This window comes from Aspergillus ambiguus, assembly GCF_047715705.1.
Source record: "Aspergillus ambiguus strain CBS 117.58 unplaced genomic scaffold BDV59scaffold_2, whole genome shotgun sequence".
Classification (NCBI taxonomy): Eukaryota; Fungi; Ascomycota; class Eurotiomycetes; order Eurotiales; family Aspergillaceae; genus Aspergillus; species Aspergillus ambiguus.
In genome coordinates, this window is record NW_027395515.1 from 1,274,092 (window position 1) to 1,289,726 (window position 15,635).

A 15,635-nucleotide genomic window follows, 5' to 3' on the forward strand; every position below is an offset into this window, starting at 1 on the left:
CATCCGCGTCCACCCCTGGCGTTCTGCTCCCCACTGTCCTGATCCAGTGTGATAGTCAGGCTTGTCTTCGTGCCAGGGAAAGAACCATGGTGGGAAAGAAGTCTGGGAAGGCCCTCCTGAGGGATGAGGGTGGGTATCTTCTTCCAACGGAATCCAACGGTTGCCCTGGCCATACACTAACCCGCCCTTTTCAGGCCTCGAAAGGACCGATAATAACATGGAACTATCGAGCTGGCCTCAGATCCCCCCCATCAACCAAAAGAACTACTACACGTACGTGTTTGAAGGCTCCCACGCATCTCCCATGCGCTGACGTCTGTTTCTCCAAGCGACTACCTCAAACGGGACGACCAGTATCTAGCGTTCAGATTGCAAAACGAGGAGGCGCGGAATCGCATGACGAAATCCGCCAAAGATCGCGACCGCGCCTTGGCCATGGCGAAACCGAATGAAGTGGGAGCATCCGAGGCTGACGCTGATGCCGAGGGTGATACCAACATGGATGATGCGGAGGAAACTCCGGCCGAAGCGGTTGGCTCAAAGGTGATTGTGATACACATGGGCAGCCAGAACCTGCGGATTGGGCTCTCCAGTGATGCGCTGCCCAAGACCATCCCAATGGTCATTGCGCGCAAGGCCACGACCAGTGAGTCCGAGGACCAGGAGGAGCCGTACCCCAAGCGCCTGAAATTGGATGATGGTACGGAGATGGAGCCGGAGAAAATGTTCGGGTCTGAAGTACGTATTCAAGTGTGCAATCTTCCGCTATCGCAGTCGTCTAACCTGCGTCCCCTCTGCAGTTTTCGTCGCAATATACCACCATGGCGGCAGATCTCAAAGCCCACATGCGCCAGAACAAGCGCCGGACCCTACCGAACTCCAAAGAAATGGTGATCAACTATAATCGTCGCACAGTACCAGAGACCATCTCAGAGCACAATGACCCGATGCGTGTCGAATGGACAGAAATCCCGGATCCCGCGCCGGAGTACTTCGTAGGCCAACAGGCCTTACGCATCCCGGATGCCTCCACCCCTCGCTACAAACTCTACTGGCCCATGAGGTATGGGTGGTGTAATGAACGCGAATACGACAGCAAACGGCTCTTGTTCCTGGACATCTCGGTCATTCTCGAGGACGCCATCAAGAACCAGCTGGGTCTCACCAGCAAGAAAGACTGGCCGCAATATTCATGCGTGTTTGTCATTCCTGACCTTTACGAAAAGTCATACGTGTCTCAGATCCTAGAAATGCTGATGAGAGAGTTTGCCTTTGCTCGCGTCTGCTTCATTCAAGAAAGCTTAGCCGCCACCTTCGGCGCGGGGTTCACCTCAGCTTGTGTGGTTGACATAGGCGCACAGAAGACGTCTATCTGTTGTGTGGAGGAAGGCATGTGCATTGAGAATTCGCGCGTTAACCTGAAGTACGGTGGACAAGATGTCACCGAGACCTTCATCAAAATGATGCTTTACGACCACTTCCCGTATGCCGAAATCAACCTGTGGAGACGGTACGATTTCCTTCTTGCCGAGGAGTTGAAGAAGAATGTCTGCACCATGAATGAAGCCAGTGTCTCGGTGCAGGTGTTCGATTTCCACCTACGTGTCGCTGGCCAGGATACCAGCAAGTACACGTTCAAAGCCTATGACGAGGTACACCTCGCCCCCATGGGCTTCTTCCAACCAACCATATTCGACAATTCGTCCAAGATGACGGGTCGGAGAACACTAATTGCTCGATCAGTCGACATCTACGATGGACAACTGAATGACCCGACGTCTGCTGCCCAGTTGGAGATTCTGGCTGCCATCGCTCCTCCGACCACGAATGGTCAAGTGAATGGAGATACCCCCTCCAACCCCGAGGTTCAGTCGACGCCAAGCCGGTCGCAGCAAGTAAACGCCCTTAGCCGCGTACAAGAGTTGGAAGCCACGCCTCGATCGTCCGTTGCTGGCTCCCCCGCCCCAGATGCGCTCAGCACCCCTCATCCTGCCGGAGCAAGTACTCCTTTGCCTGCGGGCCAGTCCCAGAATTCCTCCCAACGTCCGCCGGCCGTTTATGAACATGATGACATTCTTCCAAACTTCCCACTTGATAACGCTATTCTGACATCCATTGCACATGCCGCTCGCTCGGACGAACGCAAAATGCGGGATTTCCTTGGGGGAATCATGGTGGTGGGAGGAGGCAGCCAGGTCAACGGATTCCATGCTTTCTTGGAGGAGAGACTCCAAGCCCTTCGGCCTGGGTTCGCGAAAGAGATTATGATCGGGACGCCTCCCCGTGATCTAGACCCTCAGGTGGTTGTGTGGAAGGGTGCCAGTGTTTTCGGCAAGTTGAGCGGTACCAACGACAGCTGGATTGGACAACTGGAGTATGACCGACTCGGACATAGACTTATGGCGTACAAGTGCATGTGGGCTTACTGATGGTGGTTGGATTCTATGCTTTTGAAACGGTTAATTACTAGTAGTATTTGGCTCATCTTTTATGATACTCCATTGGATGATTGAAGACTTCACAAGGCCATCGATATAGTTCTAACCTGGCACAGACCGAGTTTCTTGATGGGAAATGTATATGGACAGTGAATGGATGGAATATAAAGACTTCCCTGTGGTGCATGGTACGGAGAGGATGACATAAGCACCTGCATGGAAGACCAACGGGAAAACTTTTCTCCAGCCGCTTCCTCCTAACCACAAACATCAGGCGGTCAGGATGTGCAGAACGGATCCTCCAGCCCCCAGTGAGTTCCGCATCGTTCAGCACGACTTGGTGATGCTGCTTGCCGGTCCTCTTTAACCTCGTCTACCTTTTTAGAACTTGTGCCGGTCGACTCCAGTAGCAGGGACTCGACCGGGTCTATTTTACCCGACTTTGACATTATTCCCATTACACTTCCCGTGCAACGTGAGTTATGCACCATATCCCGTCGCATCAGATTTGCAAGCTGATCTTCCCCGACTCGCAGTGTTCACTCCACCATCCTCTGCTACCATCTCACCCAAACCCAGAACCTATCCACGGGTCATAATGTCCAAATCAAAGGATAGCAGCTCCTCCGGGGGCTTTCACCAGGAATATATCGCCTCTCTACGGTACCGAAATGACCTCCCGCCGCCCGATATGCCCCCAAAGTTTCTTGATATCCCCCACGAAGGCCTCGAGCGATTCCTTACGCCCGGCTTTGCCTCCAACCTGGCTCGACGTGAAGAGCCAAATATCGATGTTGACGCGGAGGGCGGTATGCCGATCGACCTCGTCGGTATACCGGGACTCCATCTGGGGGATGAAAGTGGTATGTAGCGCGACATGGGATGAAAGACCATCGTCACTAATCTGTGCTCGTCTCTTAGCTATCATGGCCCCTGAACACCCGGAGCCACTTGATCCGGCGGATCTCCCACTCCTGATGACCCTGGAGCAGCTGAAGAACCCGGCTCCAAAAAACGCCAACGTCAGTTTCCTTCGTCGTACGCAGTACATTTCTGCCGGACTCCGGGCGCCTGAAGGCCCAAAGGTCACTCCTATCAGAACCAAGGCTCGTGCTGCCGACAAAGTGAAGTCGCAGGATGATCCTATCTACATCAAGAAATATCTTCAGAAGGGGTTCGACATTGCGTACCCCGAGTCGAAGCATGAGGGAGAGGACACGCCTAGCAGAATCAAGGGTCATACTGCTACCAAACTCGAGCACGATGCTTGGGCGCACCCGGTGCATCCTGACAACCCGAAGCTCAAGCCCGTCGGGTTCTATCCTCTTCTTCCGGACCTCCAGGGATTCCCTGATCCCGGCGGGTTTGTGCAGTTCAAGTTCGACAAGGCGCCTGTCCAAGACGTGTCCGGGAAGCGGGATCGGCGTATGGATGCTGCGGTATTGCTCCCATCTGCCCCAGAGGAGCGCGTGTGTCAGGAGCATGCCACCAAGGTCGCTCTGCACAAGACGAACCCCGATCTGTACCCTGACCCCGGACCGATCCCATGGGACTACGACCTGTTCCTTCCGGAGAAGAAGGAATCGGCAAAGGACGTGCTCGCCAGCTTGCAGCTGTCCAACCCCGACCGTGACGACGAAGAATTGTACACGCACGAGGGAGCCGACAACGCCAAGTTCCACCGCTTCGATCGTGTGCGCACGTATGCCACGAGTGCTCAGACCCTCGGCGGCGACCACAAGCAGAAGGATATCGCCCTTACGATCTTTGATCCGTCGGATCTCAACGAAGACCAGAAGATCAGACTGCCCTCCAAGCAGCAGGCCGCGTACTACTACCCTATCCTCGGCAAGACGCGGCTGAAGCCCGAACGGGCTCGGACCATCGCGCAGGCCGGTCTGGCCCCTACGCGCCCGAAGACGAAGGAGGATCAAGTGCATCAGATCCAGGTGGTTGTCCGGGACCCCGACGAGGCAGAAGTGTATAAGCGTGCGCTGCACCGCGCGGCCATTGACCCGAAGTTTGCGGAGTCTATGCCCCCGCCGCCTGAAGAGCCAGAACCGGAACCGGAACCGGAGCCCGAGCCCGAGCACGAATCCGAGAGCCGTGAAGTGAACGGCCATGATTACGAGGCCGACGACTCGAGAGGTCGAGAGGAAAGTGCTGACGATCGGGGGATGGCTCACGATGCAGATGAAGACGCACGGATGAGCGACGATGAGTGATAGCTCTGCGGTATCTATTTCCCCAGTTTGGGAGTTGGTATGATGATTAGGCTGGATATGGCTACGCATATACTTGTTTTTATTGGCATCTTCGATTACTTCTTGCTTGTGGTTGTCTACATTTTTCATACCCGTTTTTGTGATATTATTGGAGACATCCTTGGGGTTAGACAACGACTGGCGTTGCGTGGCATGAGTGAAAAGGAGTTGATTAGCGAGATTCTGGTCGTGTTTATCTACTTGGTATAGCTGAATCGAGGCCTCTGCCTAACCTGGATGGTTCTCTACCTAAATCCATTCATGTATCCAGTTTCGGTCAGGATGATGTATAGCGCACACCGCCTGATTCTGCCGGATTAATTCTCAACCGCCCGCCGCATCCGTTGACCCAAGAGCAACAACTTGCACGACTTTCCTCCTTCGGCGGGACTGGCTTCATACCCAGTGCTCTTCTGCAAGAATTGACTCGCCCATATACTTCTGGGGTGCTCATGAGCAGCGCCGCCGAGATTTCTCGTCGTTAAATTGCAATTGGCGGAGATTGCCGGTGAGTTAGTTGGCCGCACGTCAAATTCTCCCGGCCTATCCGCTAAACCCACATCTAGATCAATCACACTACACCTTCTCAAGCATGGCTGCAAACGCCGCTACATTTGCCTGGCGCACTACAGGCGCCAGAGTGCGCGTGGTTCCCTCCCTCCGCTACTGTGCGCGGCCGGCGGTCGTCCCCAAGCGCAGTGCGCTCATTTCGTCGACGGCGCTCCGATATGCTTCCGACAAGGCGTCGGAGACGGCAGAGGTCGTGAAGGAGGTCCCGAAGAAGGCGGGCGGCGGATTCAAGAGGACCGTGGTTGGCACGTCGCTGGCGCTGGCCATGCTGGTCGGATACGTCTACGCCACCGACACGCGGGCCAGCATCCACCGCTACGGCGTCGTCCCGTTGATCCGGCTCCTCTACCCGGACGCCGAGGACGCCCATCACGTCGGTGTCGACGCCATGAAGATGCTCTACAAGTACGGTCTGCACCCGCGGGAGCGCGGCGACCCGGACGCGGACGGGGCCTTATCCACCGAGGTATGACCAGGTCCCCTTTGCAAAAGGTTCCGTCCCTTCCCTCCCACTAACGGCTTCGTAGATTTTCGGATACACCATCTCCAACCCGATTGGCATCTCGGGCGGTCTGGATAAGAACGCTGAGATCCCAGACCCGCTGTTCGCGCTGGGTCCGGCCGTCGTGGAAGTGGGCGGCACGACGCCGCTGCCACAGGAGGGCAACCCGCGACCACGGGTGTTCCGACTCCCGTCGCAGCGGGCGATGATCAACCGGTACGGGCTCAACTCGAAGGGGGCGGACCACATGGCGGCGGTGCTGGAGGCGCGGGTGCGGGCGTATGCGTACGCGCACGGGCTGGGCGACCACGCGGAGGCAGCGGTGCGGGTGCTGAACGGCGAGGCGGGCGTGCCGCCAGGTAGTCTGCAGGCAGGCAAGCTGCTGGCGGTGCAGGTGGCGAAGAACAAGGCGACGCCGGACGGGGACCTGGACGCCGTGGCGCGCGACTACGTCTACTGCGTCGAGCGCGTGGCGCCCTACGCCGACATCCTGGTCGTCAACGTCTCCAGCCCCAACACGCCGGGCCTGCGCGACCTGCAGGCCACCGCGCCGCTGACGGCCATCCTGCGGGCAGTCGTCGGCGCGGCCCAGCGCATCGAGCGCACCACCAAGCCCGTCGTCATGGTCAAGGTCAGCCCGGACGAGGACGCGGACGAGCAGGTCGCTGGCATCTGCGCCGCCGTCTGGGGCTCCGGCGTCGATGGCGTCATCGTCGGCAACACCACCAACCGGCGTCCTGACCCCCTGCCGCAGGGCTTCCAGCTGCCCGCCAAGGAGCAGGGTGTGCTGAAGGAGACCGGGGGCTACTCGGGTCCGCAGCTGTTCGACCGCACGGTCGCTCTGGTGGCCCGCTACCGCGCGCTGCTCGACCAGGGCCCCCCTGCGTCGGAGGCAGCCGGAGCGGCGGCGGCTGTCAAGGGGGCGGAGCCAGACTCGGATAACATTCCTTCTGGGGACGCGGCTCGTAAGGTTCTCTTCGCTTCCGGGGGAATCACCAATGGGCAGCAGGCCCGTGCAGTGTTGGATGCGGGGGCGTCTGTGGCGATGATGTATACGGGGGTGGTCTACGGCGGGGTTGGGACGGTGACACGGGTGAAGGAGGAGATGCGGGGGAGTTCGTAACTGTACAAACTTAAAAAAGTGTATTGAATTGGGTGTTACAGGTTAGATATTATGACAGTTCTAGGGTTCAAATGGTAAGGTACCCTAGGCAGGCATCAATCATTCCCATCTATGTTTTAGTCGTATATGCATGTAGCCGTCTATCACTTTTACGCCAAAGTCTCCTCGACCTCCCGGACCACCTTGCGCACACCCTCCACCTCATGGGCGAACCGCCCCAAAAACATCCCATCGACAGCCTTCCCCAGACCCCCCGCGCCCCACAGTCCGGGGCCGGCGCTACCCCCATACAGGACACGCACATCCCCCGGACGGTTCTGCTCCGCGATGACGGCGCGCAGGCCCTCCACGACGGCCGCGATATGGTCGACGCCGGCCGGGCGCGGTTGGCCAATGGCCCAGACAGGCTCGTAGGCGAAGATGACCGGGGCGTGCGGTGGGATGGCAGCGAGCACGGGGCGCACCTGAACGGCGCACTCAGCGACGGCGCGTCCGACCGCCTCCGAGGCGATGGCGCCGGGGGCGGTGATCTCGCCAATGCAGACGAGAGGCACCATGCCGTGGGCGCAGGCCGCGGCAGCCTTCTTCGCGGTGGACTCGTCGGTCTCGCCGAAGAGGGCGCGGCGCTCGGCGTGGCCCAGCTCGACGATGGAGACGCCCATGTCACGGAGCGCCTGCGGGGACACCTCGCCGGTGTAGGCGCCGAGGGGCTCCCAGAAACAATCCTGGGCGCCGAGGAGGAAAGGCGGGGGCGGGCGGGCGTCCGCGGGAGGCAGGGAGGATTCGTAGCGCGCGATTATGTCGTGGCAGGGGTAGATGGTGAGGAAGTCGGGGATGAGGGCGAGGAGGAGCTGGGATCGGTTCGCGGGTCGGACGATGTCGTTTTGGGGGTCGAGGAGGGCCCGCAGGTAGTCCAGGGTGCGGGACGGAGTGAAGTACATCTTCAGCGAGATGATAAGGAGATTTCTGGGGAGAACGGGGTAATCCATGATGGGTATTTTTTTTTTGCGTATCCTCTGCTAGATTCTGTGTCTCTGCGATTGTTGTGGTTTTTCCTGACTGATTGCTGCTGGCACCTCCTGGTGACTCTGTACGCAGTGTCTTTCGACCGGTGGATGTCTCAAAACAAATTCCCGAACTAGTGTATCGCAGGATGGTCTGGACGGAAGCGGACCCAGGGAACGGATGCGGGACAGCAACAGGCCACGAGAATAATACGAGCAGAAATTCGGTTGAGGGGTCACTGCCAATGATAACGCCGAGAGTGGCGGGCGTCCATATTCCAGGCTTATTGGATCCGGACCAGCATGCTGCGACGGGATGCGCGAGGAGAGATAGTACACCGGATGTATCGAGCTCGGTCACCAAGTGGGTTTTTCCGCGCAAAAAAATGGGGCCGCGATAGGCAACGAGAGACACCGAGAGCGACGAGATCGTCCCACGCGAATGCAGACGGTCCTCCAATGAAGGACTGGGAGAGGCGAGAAACCCACAATTCCGACCAGTTCCGGGGTGAATTGGAACGATGGCCCCTCTTTTGGACGAGCTGTCACTGGGGAAGAGAGTCTGGAGCAGGTGGATGAGCAGCGAGAAAAAAAAGTGGGAAGATGCACGGTGGATGTTGAGTCAAATGCGACGTACTCTGAGGGTCAGTTGATCGAACGAAGTTTTCAGCGAGGAGACGGTGAGGGTTATTATGGGCGTCTGGCGGAGAGGGGGTGCAGGCAAGTCAGGTGGACAGGTCAAGTCAGAGTGGATAACCGAGTGGGAGCCAAGGGGAGTCTGACCGAGAGATACTAACGCGGAGGAGAGAAAGCAGTAGAAATGAAGCCGAAGTGTGGAATCTCGTAGAATATATTACCGGGCTGCCTAGTTGGGCGTACCGTGCTGTCACCAGCGGGACAGCGGGCGAATCAGGGGGGGCGAATGCGGGATCGGGAAGGGGTCGGTCCGAAAATAACCGTCGATTACGAGGCCAATACAGTATGTCGGATTGCCGGTTTAGGATACATCCAGAGGTCCCTTCGGTATAGGAGAGGTTAGTATACGATGAACCTAGGTAGGAGAAGAGAGTTTCTGGAGTGACAATAAAAGGCCTCATCGTCAGACAAGACGATTGTTCGATACAAAGTACGGGGACATGACAATACCCGAATGACATCATCTACCCAGATACCTCCCTACGCGTACGTCCGTACCCTCGGAGCAGTCTTCTCCCTTATCCTGGTCCTCACTCCCTACGCAGTACTCCCTCAGAGACACCGACATCACCTCCCCAGCAATCACATCCTCTCTCGCCTCCTCGTCCATCTGCAGTCGATCCCCGTCCACGCAATCAGCTTCCACCTCCATGCAACAGGATTCCAGGACGGGAAACCGGTTTGATATTTCCCTCGCAAGCCAAACTCCAGACTAATGTCCACTAGGCCCAAGAACAAGCTCCACTATCAGTAACCAGGGGCAGTCAATCCAGTGGCGTCATGTCTCCGGCCGGCGATGGCTGCCGCGTCCTAAATAATCCGATCCTCAGGGTTCGATAATCGTCCTCTGTGCTGATTGGATGCTCGTCCACATGGAATGTGCTCGAGTAACTGCCATCGTCCGGTTCCGATTGAGGCCAACATGGATGACGCCACGGTGGACCCTCCGGTAGCACCTCTCATTCCATCAGACGTTCCAGGACAACTCAATGGTTTGGTGCCTCTTGGGTTACTTGTGGAGATGGTCTCCTTTCGTGTTTGGATGTTGTGCATCAAGTCTGGGTCGAGGAGGCACGGCACGTTCAACTCCACTTGTGCATAGCCATCAAGAGGGGAAGGCTCAGATATAAAAGGGCCCTCATTCCCTCGACAATGACCTTTTTTTTTTCCCTTTCCTATCTCAAGAAGAATACTTGGAATTCTGATCCAGACGACTTCATCTATTACTCCACTACTTATACTACTTTACTACTTCTACTTCTACTCCGCCTCACCGCTACTACTTCACAATGGCTGCTCCCCTTCGCATTGTCTTCGCCTGTGACGAGGCTGGCCAGCCCTACAAGGAGACCCTCAAGGCCGCTCTCGAGAAGAACCCTCTGGTCTCCGAAGTCCTCGACGTCGGTGTCAACTCCACCTCCGACAAGACGGCCTACCCTCACCCCGCCGTCGCCGGTGCCAAACTCATCAAGGAGGGCAAGGCTGACCGCGGTCTCTTCATCTGCGGTACCGGTCTCGGTGTCGCCATCTCCGCCAACAAGGTGCCTGGCATCCGGGCCGTCACTGCCCACGACTCCTTCTCCGTGGAACGCTCCATCCTGAGCAACGACGCCCAGGTCCTCTGCTTCGGTCAGCGTGTCATCGGTATCGAGCTGGCCAAGAAGCTTGCCAACGAGTGGGTGACCTACCGCTTCGACCCCAAGAGCGCCTCCGCCGCCAAGGTCCAGGCCATCTCCGACTACGAGAGCCAGCTGGCCGCGGCGCAGTAAATGTCTCCCGTCGCGGAAATCTTTTCCACCCGACGTCTTGCCTTCCCCGCGTCTAATCTCCACAGCGATGGGGGAGAGACTCCCGCCGTGTTTCATTACTGTTTGATTTGAGCGATCCCCCTTCGGGGATCGAGTGACGAGCGTTTCCACTTCCTATATCGATACCAACCGACCAAACGAATCAATGATGCCATGAGTCACGGAATGCAATTGGCGGGTCCAATCGTTCTTCGTTCCCTGATGTTCTTGATGGTTCCTAGAACTAGAGCCGGATAGGATAGAGAAATTGACTGTATATGATACTGTACCTCTGCGTGTCCTGGTGTCCTGCGTAGTTAGTAGACTGTAGGTGATGAGTAATCATCTTCGACGGCCATCGATCTCCTTCCAGCCTGCTTCTATACATCTTCGACTTTCTTCTCCATCTTTCCCGCGGTGGATCGCCGCCCCACGTCACCCTCCGTCCCGACAAAAAATCCACAACGCTCACTACATGTCTCCCAGGAACTGCCCATCCCGTCGCCATTATGAGCTCCTTCGAACTGAAAGAAAAGGGCAACCAGCTCTTCAAGCAGGGCGACTTTGACGGCGCCGAGGACCTCTTCTCCCAAGCGTATGCCCCCCGGAAACCGCCCCCCCTCCCCGGCCTCCTAACAACACAAAACACTAACTGACCTCGCTCCAGCATCCTCAAAAACCCCAAAGAACCCACCTTCTTCACCAACCGCGCCCTCACGCGAATCCGTCTCGGCAAATGGCCCGGCGTCGAACAGGACGCCCGTGCCGCCATTGACCTCTACGGCGCTAAGGACCCCGCCAGCCTCAAGAGCTTCGCCTACCTCGCGCAAGCCCTGATCAACCTGCACCGTCCGCAGGAAGCTTACGATGTCGCCGTCGACGCCTACCGCGCCAGTCTGAAGACGAAGAGCGTCCAGACCGAGACCCTGTCCAAGACCGTGCTGCGCGCGAAACAACAGATCTGGGCCGCCAAGGAGACCGCCCGCCTGCGCGAGATGAACGAGTCCCTCGCTTACGTCGAGCAGCTGGCCGAAGCCGAACTCGACCGTGCCCTGGGCGAGCTGTGTCGCCGCCGCGACGCCGGCGAAATCGGTCAGATCGGCTTCCTCGAGGACGAAAAGGCCCTGCGCGAGGATGCCGAGAGGAACCTGCGAAATGTGCGCGAGGCGTTTCGCATCGCCTCCAACGGTGAGGTCCAGGAGCGGGTATGTCGTTCGCCGTCTGTGGTCGAGACCCTGCATGCTGACTCCCTCTCTCTCTTCCCCTAGGTCGTCCCCGATTATCTCGTCGATGGAATCACCTTCGAAATCATGCATGACCCCGTCATCACCCCATCCGGGACCAGCTTCGATCGCGTCGGCATCACCAAGTATGTCGAGCAGGCCCGTGTCGACCCCATCACCCGTGTGCCGATGACGGTCACCGATCTGCGCCCGAACTATGCGCTCAAGGGCGCCTGTGAGGAGTTCCTGGACAAGAACGGATGGGCCGTGGATTGGTAGACACCCGCATACCCGGTTGTCTTGCTGTTTTGCTGTTTTGCATTGGGGGCGTTGGTAGTTGGCTGCTTGTTTGCTTTTCGGTTTTCGCTACTGCATCCAGGCCCATCTTGTATATATACTCCGGTACTGGTCAAGTCTACAGCGTGAATTTACTCCCGATCATCGCATTGGTCACCATCGCTTCCTCTGACGCAGATCCAACTAGCCGTGGCTCCTCGGCAGATCTCTGGTGATTTTCAGGTCATATGCTGCGGGGTATGATGCGTCTGACACAGCAAAACTGACACGCATTATGTATATATAGAACCACTTCTTGTATACCACACTGCACACATTCTCAACCTCCACCCCGCCACCATGGACGCCTTCAACATGCAGGACGCCATCCCATGGCCGACCTGGGTCGTCCTGACCGTCTGTTCATACCTGATTCTCGTCCGGATCCTCCGAACCCGCAACCTACGCCGCCTGACGCAGAAGTACCAGCGCTACGTCAACGACCCGTACTCAATGTCGTACAACACGGCGCACGACATCCTCAAGAACACGTTCCTCCGCGAATTCCCCTTCATGTACGCCTTCAGCACGCAATTCGCCCTGGTCAAGTCGTACAGCATCGCCAGTGGCACCAAGCTCCTCGTGCAGACCCGCCGGTTGACGACCCTGTCGCGGGTCGGCAAGCGCTCCGAGGACACAGGCGTGCTGATCGCGGAGCTCCTGGTGTCCGGGATCGACAGCGCACGCGGGCGTGAAGCCCTCGCAAAGATGAACTGGATCCATCGGCAGTACGGGGCGCGCATCGGCAACGACGAGCTGATCCACACGCTGGTGCTGTTCGCGCTGGAGCCGCAGCGCTGGATCGACGCCCGCGAGTGGCGCCCGCTGACGGACCTCGAGCGCGTCGCCATCTTCGTCTACTGGCGCGAGATCGGCCACCGCATGGGCATGCGCGACATCCCCGCCACCATCGACGCCCTGCAGCGCTGGGCCGCCGCCTTCGAGGCCTCCCACATGGTCTACGCCGACTCCAACCGGCGCTGCACCACCGCCACCCTCGACCTGTTCGCCCGCCCGCTGCCTGTCTTTCTGCGCCGCTTCGCCATATCCGTCATGGCTTGCTTCCTCGAGCCGCATGTGCGTCCGACGCTGGGGGTCGAGCACCCGCCGCCTGTCCTCGAGGCCGTCGTCGAGTGGGCGTTCTGGGCGCGTGCCTGTGCCATCAAGTATCTCTTTCTGCCGCGGTGGCGCGATATGGACGTGCTGGGGAAGCAGGATAGCGCCTCGGGTCGGGTGCGTCGGGTGACGTATGCCTTTGAGCCGTGGTATGTTCCCGAGGGGCTGTCTTCCACCATCTGGAAAATGCTAGGGAGCAGGAAGCCCGTCCCCGGCCCGGAGTATATGAGTGAGGGGTATCTGCCGCGCGAGCTGGGGCCGCTCGAGTACAGGGAGCGTTCGAAGGAGGACGTGCTCCGGGAGGCGGAGGAAATGAGGCAGTATGCGTTGGGAGGAGGGGCGGCGGGGATGGGCTGTCCTTTTTCTTTTGCTGGGTAGGGGACAGGCGCCTTGACTCGGGATAGTAATGGTAAGACCGTAATTTAATCTTTGGATGCATTCCGACTGGAGCCGCTACAGTGGCGGCGTCGTAAGTACCACTTACAGCGATCCGTCGACATCTAGAAGGCAGGATGTATCTTGTGCCGCGCGTCCGAGAAGCATGTTGAGTGTGGGGTCCCAGCGTACGACCCAGGAGTCCAGGTCGTAATATGCGTGGTTGAATTCGGTGGAAAACTGGTACTTTTCTTTCATCGTCTGGTATTTGCAAGTGTCTCGGATGTGGTACGGCCAGGCCAGCCGAATCTCCGACGCATACTGCGCGGAAGCGGATTCAGGGACGTAGGAGATCCCCGCCAGTATCATATGGTCGCGAAGCTCCGGCCTGGAGAGTTTAGAGATCTGGACTGAAGCAGACGAGCTCTTGCAACTCACCACACAAAGAAGTCCAGCAAAGGTTCGTGGGGGATCAAACTCTGGGTTGGTCTATGAAGGGTTCAATTTCTCTCCCGTGAAGCGAACCAGATGGACACATACGTTGGACACATGAATGACGGGACGTGGCGTTCGGACCGTTTCGGCGAAGCAGCATTCCACTAGACAGAGGATAAGTGTCCGGTAGATATCGAAACGAGAGGGATTTGCACCCACCGCCAGCATGGACCGCATCAGCCGAAGGATTGCCAGCCGCTCCACTGGGCCAGTCCGGTAGAAGAGACCCTGATCCAGGGCCTTGAGAAACTCCCAGCAACTGTCCAGACCAGGCTGGTGTCCCACACTCTCCCATCCGTGGAGGATTGCTCGAATGGCGAGGTCATCATCGTCCTCCGCAGAGGAGATGATCGAACCGGCGGTTCGGAGGATCCCCGCGATACAGCCATTCACAACCGCGAAATAGTTCCCAAAGCCTGAGCCGCAGACCAAGTCACGGTAGGGCGATGGGTCGGGGATGATTATCTGCTGCGTTAGCTGGGTTGAGACGACGGTCTCCGACGCATCCGGGGACTGCGTCTCCGGCCTCCTGGACTCGATCGGTTGAGGTCGTTCCACCGGCGTCGGGAAGACCGATGCGGCCGACGCATCTCTCGTGAGGCTGTGGACTTGCTTGATGATATCGGAGAGACGTGTGATCTCCAGCTGCTTCTCTTCCAGGGTCTTGAGCAAGGCGGACTCCCCGTTCGCCGAGGCATCGGTGAGCTCCTCGACCCGTTTCTCCAGACGGGAGATGTGAAGCTTAATGCGTTCGCGCCGGTTCCTCTGAGCCCGACGATCGGTGATGCGTTTGCGATCCTTGGAGGCGCTGTCCTGGGGAGCACCGGGAGAGGAGCTCATGTCCATAGTGCGTACGTAGATGGTTGAGAAGGTGAAGTGACATCAGAATGCATGGGGAGATCCGCCCAACACGCACCAAACAACACTAGCGGCAACCCCACCATTTCTTTTCTCTTTCCCCCTCATTCATTCATTTCTTCCTCCTCGACCACCACCGCCTCCTCCTTTCCATTCCGAACATCCTCAGCATCATGGACGAATTCTACACTGCCCTCTCCGCCTCCCAGAACAAGGCCCAGTACACCCCCGAGGTCCAGAAGGCCGCACAGGGCATCAACGACGATCTCCTCAAGACCGCTGTCCAGATCGTCCTGGCCGGTGATGACTCCGCCTCCGTGGAGGGTGATCAGGCTGCTGCCCTGAAGGCCGGTTTTGAATATGCTATCCAGCTGGTGAAGATGCTGGAGCAGGAGCCCAACAACGACGAGAAGCTGGACGTACGTATTCCTGTCCCTTGTTCATTGTGAACGACTCCAACCGTGCTAATGCCGAATCTAGCTCTACAAGTACTTCAAGCGTGGTCACGACCAGACTCCCGCCAAGCCTGGCATGTTCGCTCTCGAGGTATAGTCCTGGCTTGTTGGCTCGCTCGGGGAAGCCTCAGAAAAGCTAATGATACGACGTCGTGACAGGCCAAGTACAAGTACAGTGCGTGGGAGAAGATCAGCCATATCAGCACCCAGAAGGCCCAGGCCCTCTATATTCAGCAGGTGGACACCCTGATCAAGAAGTACGGCACTCGTGCATAAAGAATTCATGCCTCAGAAACGGCCCGGTTGACACGGAAGCGGCGGGTGGATAATAATACATGGGTTTACCGCGGGGGAATTAATCAGATACCATGACATGAACGTTGACATGTATTA

General features: G+C 57.8%; 8 protein-coding genes across 8 annotated transcripts; 6 read left to right on the top strand and 2 right to left on the bottom strand.

The window, feature by feature from the left end:
* Positions 1–86: 86 nt before the first annotated feature.
* Positions 87–4,663, top strand: BDV59DRAFT_190674 (uncharacterized protein; the record flags this gene model as incomplete). Its single annotated transcript, XM_073691783.1, has 8 exons — positions 87–129; positions 195–273; positions 330–738; positions 801–2,416; positions 2,721–2,749; positions 2,824–2,913; positions 2,975–3,301; positions 3,360–4,663. 8 exons carry the CDS (start codon positions 87–89, stop codon positions 4,661–4,663), a joined length of 3,897 nt encoding a protein of 1,298 aa, XP_073552645.1.
* A 407-nt stretch (positions 4,664–5,070) lies between these two features.
* Positions 5,071–6,998, top strand: BDV59DRAFT_51623 (dihydroorotate dehydrogenase 2). Its single transcript, XM_073696538.1, has 3 exons — positions 5,071–5,210; positions 5,269–5,738; positions 5,800–6,998. The coding sequence occupies exons 2-3, from the start codon at positions 5,295–5,297 to the stop codon at positions 6,895–6,897; spliced, it is 1,542 nt and encodes a 513-aa protein (XP_073552646.1). The 5' UTR covers positions 5,071–5,210; positions 5,269–5,294; the 3' UTR covers positions 6,898–6,998.
* Positions 6,999–7,046: 48 nt separating this feature from the next.
* Positions 7,047–7,886, bottom strand: BDV59DRAFT_198146 (triose-phosphate isomerase; the record flags this gene model as incomplete). The annotated part of the gene is made up of 1 exon (XM_073693098.1): positions 7,047–7,886. The coding sequence occupies one exon, from the start codon at positions 7,884–7,886 to the stop codon at positions 7,047–7,049; it is 840 nt and encodes a 279-aa protein (XP_073552647.1).
* A 2,000-nt stretch (positions 7,887–9,886) lies between these two features.
* Positions 9,887–10,366, top strand: BDV59DRAFT_190676 (RpiB/LacA/LacB family sugar-phosphate isomerase; the record flags this gene model as incomplete). The annotated part of the gene is made up of 1 exon (XM_073691784.1): positions 9,887–10,366. The coding sequence occupies one exon, from the start codon at positions 9,887–9,889 to the stop codon at positions 10,364–10,366; it is 480 nt and encodes a 159-aa protein (XP_073552648.1).
* A 527-nt stretch (positions 10,367–10,893) lies between these two features.
* Positions 10,894–11,886, top strand: BDV59DRAFT_198148 (putative U-box domain protein; the record flags this gene model as incomplete). Its single annotated transcript, XM_073693099.1, has 3 exons — positions 10,894–10,979; positions 11,052–11,589; positions 11,653–11,886. 3 exons carry the CDS (start codon positions 10,894–10,896, stop codon positions 11,884–11,886), a joined length of 858 nt encoding a protein of 285 aa, XP_073552649.1.
* Positions 11,887–12,065: 179 nt separating this feature from the next.
* On the top strand, positions 12,066–13,847 carry BDV59DRAFT_51593 (oxygenase MpaB family protein). Its single transcript, XM_073696537.1, has one exon. It carries the CDS (start codon positions 12,244–12,246, stop codon positions 13,435–13,437), a length of 1,194 nt encoding a protein of 397 aa, XP_073552650.1. The 5' UTR covers positions 12,066–12,243; the 3' UTR covers positions 13,438–13,847.
* On the bottom strand, positions 13,540–14,775 carry BDV59DRAFT_198150 (uncharacterized protein; the record flags this gene model as incomplete). Its single annotated transcript, XM_073693100.1, has 4 exons — positions 13,540–13,822; positions 13,873–13,923; positions 13,975–14,033; positions 14,089–14,775. 4 exons carry the CDS (start codon positions 14,773–14,775, stop codon positions 13,540–13,542), a joined length of 1,080 nt encoding a protein of 359 aa, XP_073552651.1.
* A 185-nt stretch (positions 14,776–14,960) lies between these two features.
* BDV59DRAFT_190677 (acyl CoA binding protein-domain-containing protein) lies at positions 14,961–15,518 on the top strand (the record flags this gene model as incomplete). Its single annotated transcript, XM_073691785.1, has 3 exons — positions 14,961–15,206; positions 15,268–15,333; positions 15,402–15,518. 3 exons carry the CDS (start codon positions 14,961–14,963, stop codon positions 15,516–15,518), a joined length of 429 nt encoding a protein of 142 aa, XP_073552652.1.
* Positions 15,519–15,635: the final 117 nt, after the last annotated feature.

Bases quoted from the DNA above. Each gene is read 5' to 3' on its own strand.
- BDV59DRAFT_51623 (XM_073696538.1), top strand. From the start codon at position 5,295: ATGGCTGCAAACGCCGCTACATTTGCCTGGCGCACTACAGGCGCCAGA. The intron at 5,739-5,799 runs GTATGACCAGGT...ACGGCTTCGTAG, and splicing joins ACGGGGCCTTATCCACCGAG to ATTTTCGGATACACCATCTC.
- BDV59DRAFT_51593 (XM_073696537.1), top strand. From the start codon at position 12,244: ATGGACGCCTTCAACATGCAGGACGCCATCCCATGGCCGACCTGGGTC.